The sequence below is a fragment of the Poromitra crassiceps genome (assembly GCF_964638095.1).
Source record: "Poromitra crassiceps genome assembly, chromosome: 3".
Classification (NCBI taxonomy): Eukaryota; Metazoa; Chordata; class Actinopteri; order Beryciformes; family Melamphaidae; genus Poromitra; species Poromitra crassiceps.
The window spans coordinates 3,902,277-3,916,594 of record NC_139625.1 but is presented as its reverse complement, the minus strand read 5'-3'; the positions used below and the strand labels follow the sequence as shown (position 1 = coordinate 3,916,594).

At 50.8% G+C, this 14,318-nt stretch overlaps 1 protein-coding gene across 4 annotated transcripts in view; it reads left to right on the top strand.

Annotated features, from left to right (window-relative positions):
* syne1b (spectrin repeat containing, nuclear envelope 1b) overlaps positions 1 to 14,318 on the top strand; it is a gene marked incomplete at its 5' end in the record, with an annotated part of 267,667 nt that overhangs the window by 29,563 nt on the left and 223,786 nt on the right. For 3 of the 4 annotated variants that reach the window (XM_083634043.1, XM_083634042.1, XM_083634041.1), the window contains one exon: positions 3,772 to 3,850. The exons of the other annotated variant lie outside the window; for it this stretch is intronic. In XM_083634043.1, coding sequence (XP_083490169.1) covers positions 3,772 to 3,850 — 79 coding nt within the window. Of the gene's footprint in view, positions 1 to 3,771; positions 3,851 to 14,318 lie in introns of those variants that run through there. 4 annotated transcript variants of the gene reach the window in all.

Genomic DNA, 14,318 nt, shown 5'->3' with positions numbered 1-14,318 from the left:
TAGTGTGAAGTGTGGGTTGAGTGATGTGTATCTGCAGCCTGGTGGCAGTAGTGTGAAGTGTGGGTTGAGTGATGTGTATCTGCAGCCTGGTGGCAGTAGTGTGAAGTGTGGGTTGAGTGATGTGTATCTGCAGCCTGGTGGCAGTAGTGTGAAGTGTGGGTTGAGTGATGTGTATCTGCAGCCTGGTGGCAGTAGTGTGAAGTGTGGGTTGAGTGATGTGTATCTGCAGCCTGGTGGCAGTAGTGTGAAGTGTGGGTTGAGTGATGTGTATCTGCGGCCTGATGGCAGTAGTGTGAAGTGTGGGTTGAGTGATGTGTATCTGCAGCCTGGTGGCAGTAGTGTGAAGTGTGGGTTGAGTGCTCTGTATCTGCGGCCTGGTGGCAGTAGTGTGAAGTGTGGGTTGAGTGGGTGATCGAGGTTATTTACTATTGTGAGTGTGAGGCGTTTGATGGCTTTATCGTTCATGTCTGACACATTGGGTGTGGGGGAGTGGATGATTTTGGAGGCAGCATGGGTGATCTTGGTGAGTTTGTTTTTGTTGGATATGGTCAGCAGCATGGTGTAGAAGCAGGGCGAACAGTACAGGAGGATGGGTTGAAGGATACTTTTGTATAGTAGTAACAGAAGGTGGGGGGCAACAGAAAGTGTTGAGTTTGCGGATGATATAAATATACAATAACTCCCATACACGCAGAGAGAGGAGACTCCTCCTCTCACTACCCCTCCCTCTCTCCTCCTATAACCCACATCTTGCTCATGCACATTGCACACGTATACACTGTGTCCACGTTGCACAATTTCTACTTACAGTGTGCAGTCATAGTTTGGTGTTATGTAATATACTATCTTCTATAGTGTGTACACACAGTCATAGCAATATTATTATATTATTCTTCTAAGCTCTCGCCGACACCTAGCTACCTCTTTGTGTGTTTTGACATATAAGTTATGGTGTTGTTGTTTTGTTGCTGTCATTGTTGCTGAAAGTCATTGATGTTATTGTTATTGATGATGAACTGCTGCTGCTGTAACGCCAGAATTTCCCTCCGAGGATACATCAGATTAATTAAGAATTAGGCCCCGCCCCCTTTTAGGGGGGAAACACAAGCCTCTCCCCGTTGACTTCAATGTAAAATAGCACTACCCCCCAAAAATATAGAAAAATAAAAGAATCAATCTCGTTTATTAATGACCCCAAAACACCATGACGTGACAATATATTACAACTCGTCTGGCCATAGAATGAGCAAAGATACACCAGAAATATGACTTTGACCCATCTAAAATCATGTGACTCATGTCACATATTTACGTGACAGCCCCGAGCCAAGTAGCCTACAACGACGCTGAGCTCCACTACAACAGCATTTCATGTAGGAAGACTAAAGTAGCAACAGGCGCACACCGGAACTAGATCACAGACGGGTCATGAGTCACATGATTTTAGACGGGTCACAAAACAGAAATGACTTGTGATCCTCCCTCATGCCTCAGTCCAACAAAACAATGAGCAGGTTGATGCTGAAGTGGCAAATATGGACCAGTGCACTCCTCTTATAGTGATCACCTTGGGACTAGGGATGCGCCGATCCGATACTGGTATCGGGTATCGGCCCCGATATAGCACAAAATTCTAAATCGGGTATCGCTGGCAAATGGCCCGATCCATAGACCGATCCATAGGGGCCATTCTATTCACTCTAATTCTATGTGTGTGCAGCGTGTGACGTCATACGCTAGCAACGTGCTCAGCAGGCCTGTGGTAGACTGTTTCCAAACAAGCTGATGTAGGCTAGACAGGAGCAGGTAACAGCATGGAGCAAGCCAAAGGATCACCTATTTGGAGGTATTTCACGCTAGCTACAGCAACCAGTTTGACACAGGGCTGCCCTGTTGATAAGGTGACATCACACAGGACCCTCTCTTTCCCTCTCTCATCTCCCTGACACGTGCTTGATAAGAGCAACTCCGAGTGTACTTAGCTATTGTATAACAGATATAACTGTCATATTTGTTGGATTTACATTAAACTCAAGACCATTTATTTGCTTATGTTTATTTCAAACCCTGTAATATCTGTATGTTCAACTCAGTTCATGGAAATAATCAAACTTCAAACAACAAAGGATTCTCTGACAGGAATCATTTCCATATTGTACCACCAACCCATGCCAGTTGACTAAGTGCATAGTATCTTAAATATAAGGTGACTAAGAATGGCAACCATATTACAGTTTCGGCAACCAAAAGCTGATGCCTAGCGACTGCGGAGTCGCAGGGCTGGATCGGGAAGATGAGAGAGAGTCTGTGTGTGATTTATTAATATCGATTTACTCATTTTTGACAGTTTAGTAAGTAAAAAGGTAATAAAATTACTGTAGTTTTAAAAACATTTTCCATTGTTCTCAGGTGGGACAAGGCCCAAAATGATCACTGTAAGCGGAGTATTGATCACTATAAGCCAATGATTTAAACAGCATGTGTATAGGAATGATTCAGGACCAATCTTTTTGATCACTATAAGCGGTTGATCACTATAAGCGGATTCCACTTGTACTTTAGAGCTTGTACCTCATAGTGTGCGTGTAAGGGGAATCCCCTGGTCTGGTGGGCGTGTCCGCGTTGCCGTCACAATAGCATTGACATTGAGAGAGAGAGAGAGAGAGAGAGAGAGAGAGAGAGAGAGAGAGAGAGAGAGAGAGAGAGAGAGAGAGAGAGAGAGAGAGAGAGAGAGAGAGAGAGAGCAGGTGGTAGATGTCACTCACCAGCTGTGACATTAATTATTCACATTTGTTGCAGCGTGCTGAGGCATTGTGCAGACAGTCTTATAATGAAGTCTCTTCTGGCATATTTAAAAGGACTGTATCAATCAATAGGCCCACAGGGACTTCATTCAATAATAATGTTACAGTTAGAAAGACCTCCCCTCCAAAAACATAAAAAAATATATATATATTTCCCCCAACCCCTCCCCCATCTGTGTCATCATTGCCATGAACACATAAAAAACAGCCTTTGTTAAATTTGTTAATCTCAGAGAAGATTAGATCAATCTTATAGGCAAACACACGCACACGCACACACACACGCACACACACACACACACACACGCGCATACAGAGAGAGAGAGAGAGAGAGAGCTTAATCGGGATCATGCAGCCAAGGCTGTGACATCACCGCCTCCCCGCATGCTGATTGGTGGAGCGGCTGCTCCTATAGCGGCTCTCTCTCTCTCTCTCTCTCTCTCTGATGGTCCAGGCAGGCAGTGCAGCGCGGCTGTGTCCACACACACACACACACACACACACGCACGCATGGCTCCTCTGGACGGGAAAAACACAGGAAGAGGAAAGGACGGGATCGTAAACCGCTGTCTCTGTTAGAGGGCTTTGCACCGCTCTGCTGTCAGTGTGTGTGTGCGTGTGCGTGTCAGTGTGTGCGTGTGTCATTGTGTGTGTGTGTGTGTGTGTGTCGGGGGAGGAGGGGGGCGTTTCATCACTGGGGAAACCAACCAGCCAGATCTGTTTTGCTTCCTGCAGGAAAAAAGGGAAAGGGACAGTCGTCTGCCTGTGTGTGTGTTTTCGCGCGCGTGTGTGTTTTCGCGCGCGCGCGTGTGTGTGTGTGCGCGTGTGCGTGTGTGTTTTCGTGACCAATTCTTTCCACTGTGGATGGCATCTTCTTCACACACCATCACAGACGTACCCAGGAAACTGATGAGAGGCAGAGGGAGAGGGAGAGGGAGAGGGAGAGAGCCGGAGAGTGCAGTGTAGAATGGCACACTATAAGGACGTACCTATCAAAAAGACTTCTTCTTTGAACCTGGTGACTGGATTTTTCCAATATCTCCGTGGTAAGTAAGTAAGTAGGGCAGCGGCGTTTTGGCAAATCCACTCTTCCTCTCTCATCCGTGTGAGGATCTGGGCTTGTATGTGGAGCATTAGGATGTAGAACATAGACTGTAGGTGAAACCTCTGCTATGTGAACCAGTTATGCTGCATGGACACAACAGCTGTGTGTGTGTGTGTGTTCGTGTGTGTGTGTGTGTGTGTGTGTGTGTGTGTGGGGGGGGGGTATGCTTCATGTGTGTGTGTGTGTGTGTGGGGGGGGGGGGGGTATGCTTCATGTGTGTGTGTGTGTGTGTGTGTGTGTGTGTGTGTGTGTGTGTGGGGGGGGGGAGTATGCTTCATGTGTGTGTGTGTGTGTGTGTGTGTGTGTGTGCGTGTGCGGTATGCTTCAGTGGGCATCCCCTGTGCATCAGTGATGAAGCATTTGCCTGTGAGTGAATGTGATGTCTTTGCCCTCTCTATAGCGTTAGCATTGCCCTCTCTATAGCGTTACCATTGCTCTCTCTGTATAGCGTTAGCATTGCTCTCTCTATAGCCTTTAAGCATTGCTCTCTCTATAGCGTTAGCATTGCTCTCTCTGTATAGCGTTAGCATTGCTCTCTCTATAGCCTTTAAGCATTGCTCTCTCTGTATAGCGTTAGCATTGCTCTCTCTATAGCCTTTAAGCATTGCTCTCTCTGTATAGCGTTAAGCATTGCTCTCTCTATAGCCTTTAAGCATTGCTCTCTCTATAGCGTTAGCATTGCTCTCTCTATAGCCTTTAAGCATTGCTCTCTCTATAGCGTTAGCATTGCTCTCTCTATAGCGTTAGCATTGCTCTCTCTATAGCCTTTAAGCATTGCTCTCTCTATAGCGTTAGCATTGCTCTCTCTATAGCCTTTAAGCATTGCTCTCTCTGTATAGCGTTACCATTGCTCTCTCTATAGCGTTAGCATTGCTCTCTCTATAGCCTTTAAGCATTGCTCTCTCTGTATAGCGTTACCATTGCTCTCTCTATAGCGTTAGCATTGCTCTCTCTATAGCCTTTAAGCATTGCTCTCTCTGTATAGCGTTAGCATTGCTCTCTCTATAGCGTTACCATTGCTCTCTCTATAGCGTTAGCATTGCTCTCTCTATAGCCTTTAAGCATTGCTCTCTCTGTATAGCGTTAGCATTGCTCTCTCTATAGCGTTAGCATTGCTCTCTCTATAGCGTTACCATTGCTCTCTCTATAGCGTTAGCATTGCTCTCTCTATAGCCTTTAAGCATTGCTCTCTCTGTATAGCGTTAGCATTGCTCTCTCTATAGCGTTAGCATTGCTCTCTCTATAGCCTTTAAGCATTGCTCTCTGTATAGCGTTAGCATTGCTCTCTCTATAGCGTTAGCATTGCTCTCTCTCTATAGCGTTAGCATTGCTCTCTCTCTATAGCGTTAGCATTGCTCTCTCTATAGCGTTAGCATTGCTCTCTTAAGCACGTGACTAATACTGACTACATCTCTGTAAGGGTGGATGTTTAAAAATGGCCACTCTGCGTGTGTGCAGTCGGTGTGCAGCGTCGGCCTACCGGCATTATAACATGCCAGAGCTCCAGTCTCTCTCTGTCATCGCTGCTCCAACAGCAACAACAACAACAACAACAGCAACAACAGCAACAACAACCACAACAGCGTTACGAAGCCAGAGAGGAATCAGATGTTCTCTTATAACGGATAAGGAAAAGCAATGCTGCATAATGCATGAGACGCTGTGGGTGAATATATTAGTATCACCACAAAAGAGGCTGTTGGGGTGGGTGACAGGGGGGGGGGGAGGTGTGTGTGTGTGTGTGTGTGTGTGTGTGTGGGGGGGGGGGGGGGGGGGTGACGGGGGTGACCTGAACAATCGCGCATGTCATTAGGAAACACACAGAGCAGAAGTCTCCTCTCCTTCTCCAATCTTTTCATATGAGCTCATTTTGAGAGCACTGTAGCCTGTACTACGAAGCTAGTTTAATGCCTTATCCGAGTAAGTTTGAGTTTAAACCTGGTTTAGCCGTACTACAAAGCAAGTTAACTTTCAATCACCATGGCAACTGACGCTGCAAAGCTAACCTGGTCGCGACCAGGTTAGCTTCAGAGGATAAGATCAAAATCCATGAGAGACCCATATAATATCGGCTCTCTGGAATCACTCACCATTCATAAGATCGCCATATGAAAAATAGATTGCAGTCAACTGAGAATAGAACAAGCAAAACATTCGTGGCTCTGTAGGCTACATAATTAAATTAAGCCTACTTACCACTTTATGTCTTAACAGCTCAACGATGCGTGGAGAAATATGATCACTATTAATCACCGCGGCGCATATCATGAACGGACCCTCAAATGGAGTGAGGGTGATATTCTCCTACATGCCAGAAAAGCCTATACATATAATATAGATATTAGTTTAAATATGGGATAGCCCCAATACTAAATATGCAGGCTATTCTTGCATCTTTCAGCTGGAACTGTGTCCTGTAGGCTGTATGCCAATATATGAGCAAAAATAGGCTAGTTTTTATCAATGATAACTATGCCCGCATCGTCTCAATTCAGTTCAGCAGTTTTCTCTTTTATATTAGGCTATTAGGCTTTATACTAGGCTATTTTATATATGAATTATTCGATCAGTGCAACCACACACATGAGTGATAGAGATCATTATTCATTGAGCATGCGTTTCTAAATCTATGGTCTAAATAGGCTTACAGATTGTGGAAATGTATAGACTGAGATTACACTTTTACATTTGTTGCTGCTGCCTGTATCAATGCAGCTGTATCAGACAGAAATCGCTGATCAAAGTAAATCAAATGACTGATGTGAATACAAGCTGCTGCTTTAGACAGCCCTTCAGCAGACTATCCAACGCGGATTTTCATTCTGACATTAAATCGCGGATACATTAAATATCCGCAAAAATCTCTTATCACACTGTGGCTGCGCTGAATGAGGAAATGGGTGTGGAAATGGGTGTGGGTGTGGATCAACTCAGCTGTTCATAATGTGATTGGCTAGCGCACCTCTTTCGCGTGGACGCACGCCTGTGCACGAGCGAAAAACGTGCGCGTGCACAGGCAGATCCCAGGTCCACTTACCTAGTAGAAAACCAGCGTTGTAGTATCAGTTAACTAGATAGCTTTGATCCTGTTCAGTCAAACCAGATCAAAGGGACTTATCGCGGATCTGTTAAACTAGCTTCGTAGTACAGGGTACTGGTCAGGAGGAGTGTGTGTTATTATATGAACAGTGGCCCGAGTGCCTGTTATCGTCACTTTGCACAGATTTAGCATGGTAGGAGGTAGGAGGCTGTGCTGCAGGGCCGCGCGACATGCCGCTACGTACTTTTTTTTTTACATCGCAGAGGAACTGTGTTTTTTCCCCAAAATTCTGCCCAACTGTAGTATGAGCTGGATATTAGTGGGAGGATTCAGGAGGGAGGGGGGTGGGCTGCAATGGCTGCTGTCACTGTAACAATGCAGTTAGTCATCAGTGGACAATAGCTGCTGTGGTGGACGAATGCTTTGAGTGCTTCTCAAGTCAGGAGACACACATGAGACACAGCTCTGATAGCCCAAATATTTTCTTATGTTGTTGTTGTTATGTAATGTTTCGGATCACGGCTTCCCCGATATTTCTATGCGTAATATTTCAGCACTTTTGTCCTGATACTAGGGCTGCCAGTGCCACTAACGATTATTTTCATAATCGATTAATCTGTCGATTATTCTCTCGATGAATCGATTAGTTGTTTTACTTCGTTTCGAACTCAAGCTCTCACTAGTGCCTTAAACGCTGCAACGCAGCCCTATGGAAGACTGTTATTTTGCTCCAAAATTACTTTTCATTAAAACCTGACCACCCACCCGTAGGTGGCGTGGTACCCCCTGGGACTGACACGGATCCACGTGACTACGTCACGTCCTGCCAGTCCAGGGAAATCACTTCCGCTTTCTTCCAGCCGCTGTGAAGACGTGTTTGTGAAAGCTCCCGCGGTTAACGAGGAGTTATATTATATAGCTTTAGATACTAGGCTCGTCCCGGCTGACTTGCCCACCTCAAGAGGGTCGCGTGGACGGGATAAAGCAGGCTTCGGAGACCGACCCTGTACCCTTCACCCTGCGGCGTCGGAAAACAAGTCATCTAAAGCTAAGAGTATCTTCCTTAGTTAACTGTTGTTACTGTAGCTGCCGCCGTGTAGCTCTACTGCTATCGCCGTATAGTGGTTATTGCTGCCGCTGTGTAGCTTTGCTTCGCTTCCCTGGCTGGGGCAGCGTTTTCGTTTGAGGGCCGATTTAGGTCCGCGCTCAAACTGTTAAGCTTTGCATACGTGCAAATAGCTTGTACCACGTAGCACAGGAACAAAGAGGCTAAGTAGTCCAGTTGTTGCAGATAGCTACCTTGGCACCCGTGCGGGTAGTTTTCGTGTGCTAGGTACTTTAGGCGCCGGCTTTAAAGCGCGCGCGTTAGATAGTTAGCTAATTTGCTCAGTGCAGCTAGCCTGGACTACCTTGTAAACAGCTAGGTGCTGTATTAGCTGTGAGGCTACGCTGGCCGGTTACGACCAGCACAATTAATTTGATGTGTGCATGCAAGGCAGGAGCACGTTGCTGTGACCTACATAAATGTAGTGTAGCTTTACTGGCGTCTGGGATTTTAGCTGGGCGATTCGCTAGCTAGGTGAGCCCGCCCCGCACCTTGTGTGGGCCGCTTCTCTCAGTACTTACGCCATCTTAAGGCCCAATTATACTCCATTTTCATCCGTAACTAAGAGCGTCCGTTTCAAACGGTGTAATCGTCACTGTCCACATGCTTCCATGCGTCTTTCACGTTGGTATCATGTTAAGTAATACATCCACCACAGTAGAGAGTCAAATGCATGAGTGTGTGTGTGATTTCCTCCGTTTCATGCGTATCTGTAAGCTTTCAGATGACGGACAGAAAACGGACGAAATGAACGCAGAGTACGGACACTGTCCGTCTCCGTCTTTAACGTTGAGTATAATTGGGCCTTTAGCCAGCTTGCTTGTCTGCTAAGTGTTGCTTGCCTCGTGCAATTAGCATCTACTAGATTGCAACTCCCTTTGAGGAGTTTCTTCTGATTGACTAGCTTCACGGGCCGCTGGCCTTTGCTTGCGGTCACGCTTGCTTCCCCGTGTTACTCAGGGTAGAGACGCGCTACACCGGCCTGTACGCAGGCTTGTGTTAGCGCACGCTTGTTTCAGTGCTTATGCTAGCTTAGCTAGTGGCTTCCACGTCTGTTCTCTCGGGTTAACAGGTTGTGGGTATTGGTGCCCCCCCTTCGGGATGGGCTATTGCCGCTTACGTTACCATTGCACGCGCACGTTCGCTAGCCTCCGGGTTGCTTACTGTCTAGCCTGTGCTTCTCGCTAGCTTGCTTAAGCAGTACTCCCGCTAATAGGGTGCGCCCTGCGGGAGCTTGCTATTAGTGGTTAGCTTCCTGCTTCCTCTTGCTACTGAGCAGGGAAGGTCAGGGAGGGGATGGGCCGTGTGTAAAACTACTTGGCCGAGTATGAATCGGCACGTTAAGTGCGTGTTCGGCCTTGGGCACGAGCACGCTGCACAGGCGCCTTGAACCTTCGGTTTTGTCCGCAGCTAAGCTCTTTAGAGCTGACCAAGGTCCGCTCTCAAAGAAGTGTTAAAGCTAGCGTGCCTTGCATAGGTGCAGATAGCAATATTAGTACTGTTTAGCACAGAACGATAGCATTTTGCAGATAACTGGCGTGCACCCGTGCAGTTAGTACCTGTGTGCTAAGTACATTGGGCGCGAGATACCTCCGCTACAATAGACATACTGCTCCTTGCTGGCGCTACGCGTCCAGCAGGGCGTACAGCTCGCCAAGGTCTGGGCTCAGTGCCAGCCTTTGGCTTGTAGCTCTAAGGACAAGCCCACCGCCCTTGGTGCCCAAGGCCCGGGGTGGTTGGGAGCTCTCCATGGGTCGCACTCCCTTGTTGGGGCGCCCCCTGCAAGTGCAGGGAGCCTGGCTGGGGGCACAGCGCACCTTGGTCCATGGCCACGGCCTGGCCTCGGTTGGCAGCAGGCAAGCCCACCGGTTGGCTCACCAAGGCTGGGCTTAGGTCCAGCCTGCGGCTTGTAGCTTTGGACCCACCGTCCTCGGTGCCCATGGCCCGAGTTCGGTCGGGAGCTCGCCCAGGGTCTCATACCCAGCATCAAGGCTCGCCTTGGTCCATGGCTACGGCCTGGCCTCGGCTAGAGGCTCCTAGGACAGCCCACCATCAATGGCGCCAACAGCTCATTGCTGGTCGGGAGCTCGCCTGGGGGCCGCACTGTCGGACAAGTCCACGTGCGTCTCGAGAGAGAACGTTACCTCCGCAGTCCCCCCAGCCTGCGAAAGGCGCACGGCAGGGGGGGGGGGGGGGTTACTTCGGTACAACAGCGCGTCAGTAGGCGGAGCTTGCGTAAGAAGTTCTCCCCCAGCATGCACAGCTTCTACGGAACTGTCCATGCGGCGGGGGGGCGTAGCCTCTCACGTCCCGCCCCCCCCATCAGGGCACCGGATCGAAAGGTCCCGGGGCCCAGCAATATGCTCATGACTATATTTCAGGGATCATTTCTATAGTTTCTAACTTGAGAAATGTGTTTCTAAAAATGTTCAGTCTCGCTATCCACGATGATGAGACGGTGATACTTTTTTCTGAGCGCGAAGCGGGCAGAGAGACTTGATTCAGTTCATATGCTCTCTGCTTTTGATGACCGTTCACTGTCTCCTATGGGGACATTGAGGGAGAGAGTATGATCCGAGTGGTGGAACGGGTTCCGCTCCGTTGGCCACAAGAGACCATCTTGTCCAACAGGCTCGATGCCTGGGAGCATCTATGGTCCCCCGTCCCCATTACGGCGCACCCTCCAGAGGGGATACGCGCTACAGTTTGCCCACCCACGTTCGACGGGACCCCCGATCTGGCCGTGGAGGAGGAGGCCATGGACGGCTCCATGCGTCCAAAATTGGACCTTCGGCGTCTCAAAAACAAGACGCTGAGGAAGTCCCGTCCCGAATGCTCTCTTCCCCGCCTGTTCAAGTTGAGACAGGGGGATTTCTTACTTCCAGGGATCTGGAAGGTGCGGTCTTCCATGTCCACATGGTCAGGAGACACAGGAAATACCTGAGGTTCTCCTTCCTGGGGAAGGCTTACGAGTTCTGTGGCTTGCCATTCGGCATGTCTTTGAGCCCGCGAACCCTCACGGTGTGCGTGGAGGCAGCCGTGGCTCCCCTCCGCGCGAGGGGGATCCGCGTCTTCCTATATCTCAACGTCGTTCTCTTAGCGGCCGACTCGAGGGTCGGTGCCGCGAAACATACCAAGGTGGTGACCGATCACCGGCAAACCTTAGGGTTTTTTGGTGAACCGGCAGAAGAGTTGCCTCGTCCCAGCGCAGGCGGCGACCTTCCTGGGGCTCGAGCTATACTTCCTGCGAGCCTTTCGCCAGAGCGACAGGCTCGCACGGTTCGGACAGCAAGCCAAGGACGTTAGGTCTGTGCCCTCGGTGTCAGTGCATCAGTGCACAGTGATGTTGAGCCTGATGGCCTCAGCACTGAATGTGCTCCCGCTAGGGAGGCTACACATGCCCTCGTGGTCCAAATATGGTTCTCAGGCTTCGCCTGGACTCGGCCGGGGACCGTCATCGCAGGGTTCCTCTGACAGGTCAGGCCTGGCGGGCGATGGCTATATGGGCGGACCCCCGTTACCTCTCGAGAGGTACTTGGTGGGTCCCTGTCCCGCTCAGGATGGTGATTCGCACAGACGCCTCCCTCTGGGGAGGGGGTGCGATTTGCGGGCATTTTTCGGCGAACGGCCGGTGGGAGGCTCAGGAGCTTCGCCACATAAACGTGCTAGAGCTGAAGGCGATTCGCCGGGCTCTGCCTCAGGACAAGCCCACCATCAATGGCGCCATGGGCCCATCGTTGGTTGGGAGCTCTCTTGGGGACCGCACTGCCGGACAAGTCCGCGTGCAGCCAGACTCGAAAGAGAACGTTGCCTCCGCAGTCCCCCCGGCATGCGGAGGTAACACTTCCAGCGGCTCACACATGGGCACCATGTGCTGATTCGCTCGGACAATAGGGCAGCGATCGCCCACCTGAACAAACAGGGCGGTGTGCGGTCGGGGGCGCTGAACCATAGCGGGGATTCACCTGTGGGTGTATCCCCGTCTCCTTTCAGTGTCAGCGGTCTATCTGCCGGGACGGCGGAGTTACGACCGGCCTGCTGTCTCGAGGCAATCCCCGTTATACGGAGTGGTGCCTCCACCCTCGGGTGATGGAACAGGTTTGGGCCAGGGTTGGTCGCGCCTGCGTCGATCTCTCGCATCGCGGCGCGCGACACACTGCCCACTGTGGTTCTCGATCCAGGAGGACAGCCCCCGTTAGGTCATGACGCGCTAAAAGCGCACGCGTGGCCGAGGGAGGGGCTCTATGCGTTTCCCCCGACCCCCCCTGATCCGTCATGTGTTGGACAGGGTGAGGGAACAGCGCCTCCGGCTCGTTTTAGTCTGTTTGGCACAGGCAGACATGGTTTGTGGACCTGGTCTCCCTGGCGCAAGATCCGCCCTGGGCATTGCCGGTACGGGCCGATCTCCTATCCCAGGCGGAGGGGGAGGTGTTCCACCCCTCCCCAGGCAGGTGGAAGCTAGCGGTCTGGCTCCTGAACCGGACCAGTTGCTAGCCCAGGGTTTGCCTGATAATGTGGGATGCACTATGCAGCAAGTAAGGGCGTGGATCCAGTGAACTGCAGTGTGCGACCATTTCTCCGTCTCCTTCAGAGCCTGCTTGACGCGGGTCAGTCCCCGCAGTCGTTTAAGGTGTACGTAGCCGCGATTCTGCTTGCCATAGGGGAATTGAAGGGAGCCCCGTGGGGGCGTACCCTTTGGTCTTGCACCTCATGAAGGGGGCGCGTAAACTGCGCCCGCCGTCGCGGTGCGTTTTTCCCCCCAAATCGGACCTGGTTACGGTGCTGGACGGGCTAACGGGTCATCCGTTTGAGCCCTTGGACTCCGCCGATTTAAGGGTTCTGTCTTTAGAGACCGCGCTGCTGCTGGCCTTGTCGTCAGGAAAGAGAGTTGGTGACCTGATTGCCCTCTCGGGGCAGCAGGCCTGTGTGGTAATGATGGGCGCAGGGTTACGTTGCGACCTAACCCGGCTTACCAACCTAAGATTATTGATGTCAGCTTTAGGTCTATGGTCATAGACTTATCAGCATTCTGTCCCCCGCCGTTCAGTTAGAGACGGGCGAGGAGAGACGTTTGCTCATGCTGTGCCCCGTAAGGGCGCTCTCGGCCTATGTGGCCAGGACGCGTTCTTTACGCATTACAGATCAGCTGTTGGTTTGCTTTGGGCAAAGGGCCCAGGGCGGGCCCCTTTCCAAGGATCGCTTATCACACTGGATAGTGGAGGCGATCGCGTTGGCATACTCTGCCGTGGGCAAGGTTCCCCAGGAGGGTATCAAGGCGCTTTCTACGCAAGGTGTTGCGACATCCTCTGCGTTGTTGCGCGGTGTGTCGGTGGAGGACATGTGTGCCGCGGCCTCATGGTCCTCTCATCACACTTTTGTCAGGTACTACAGTCTCGACGTGTCCGGTGCGCAGTTCGCGCACGCGGTGCTGTCGGTGGCAAGAAAGTAGTATCGTTGCCACTCTAATATGTCAGACGGTTAGGCATAAACGTTGCCATATGGCCGTGGTTCACCGGTGCCGTTCGGGTCGCCCTGTGGGGTGCTCCCGGCAGCAAGGTCGGTTGAATGGAGGCACTAGTGAGAGCTTGAGTTCGAAACGAAGTAAAACGTTAGGGTTGTGCTACAACCCAGGTTTTACGAGTGAGAACGAGAGCTCTCACTACCCAGCCTTGCTGTGTCGATGCGTCACGGGGTGCGTCGGATCTCAGCGGGCTGGAAGAAATTAGAGTGATTTCCCTGGACTGGCAGGACGTGACGTAGTCACGTGGATCCGTGTCAGTCCCAGGGGGTACCACGCCACCTACGGGTGGGTGGTCAGGTTTTAATGAAAAGTAATTTTGGAGCAAAATAACAGTCTTCCATAGGGCTGCGTTGCAGCGTTTAAGGCACTAGTGAGAGCTCTCGTTCTCACTCGTAAAACCTGGGTTGTAGCACAACCCTAACGTTTTGGTCTATAAAATGTCCGAAAATGGGGACATGGTGGCTCAGTGGTAAGCGCTGTCGCCTCACAGCTAGAAGGTCCTGGGTTCGATTCCCACCTGGGACGCTGTGAGCGCTGAAGGAGTGCGTGCCCGTCCGCATGTCCTCGAGTGCCCGGCGCCCGGGTGGGGTCGTCAAAAGGGCCTTTCTGTGTGGAGTTTGCATGTTCTCCCCATGCCCCCTGGGGATTTCCTTCATATAGGAACCCCTCGCCAAAAACATGCAATATCCTGGTTGCTAATGTGGTTCCTCCTCTGGTCGTTAAGGGCACCTGTTCGGAGGGAG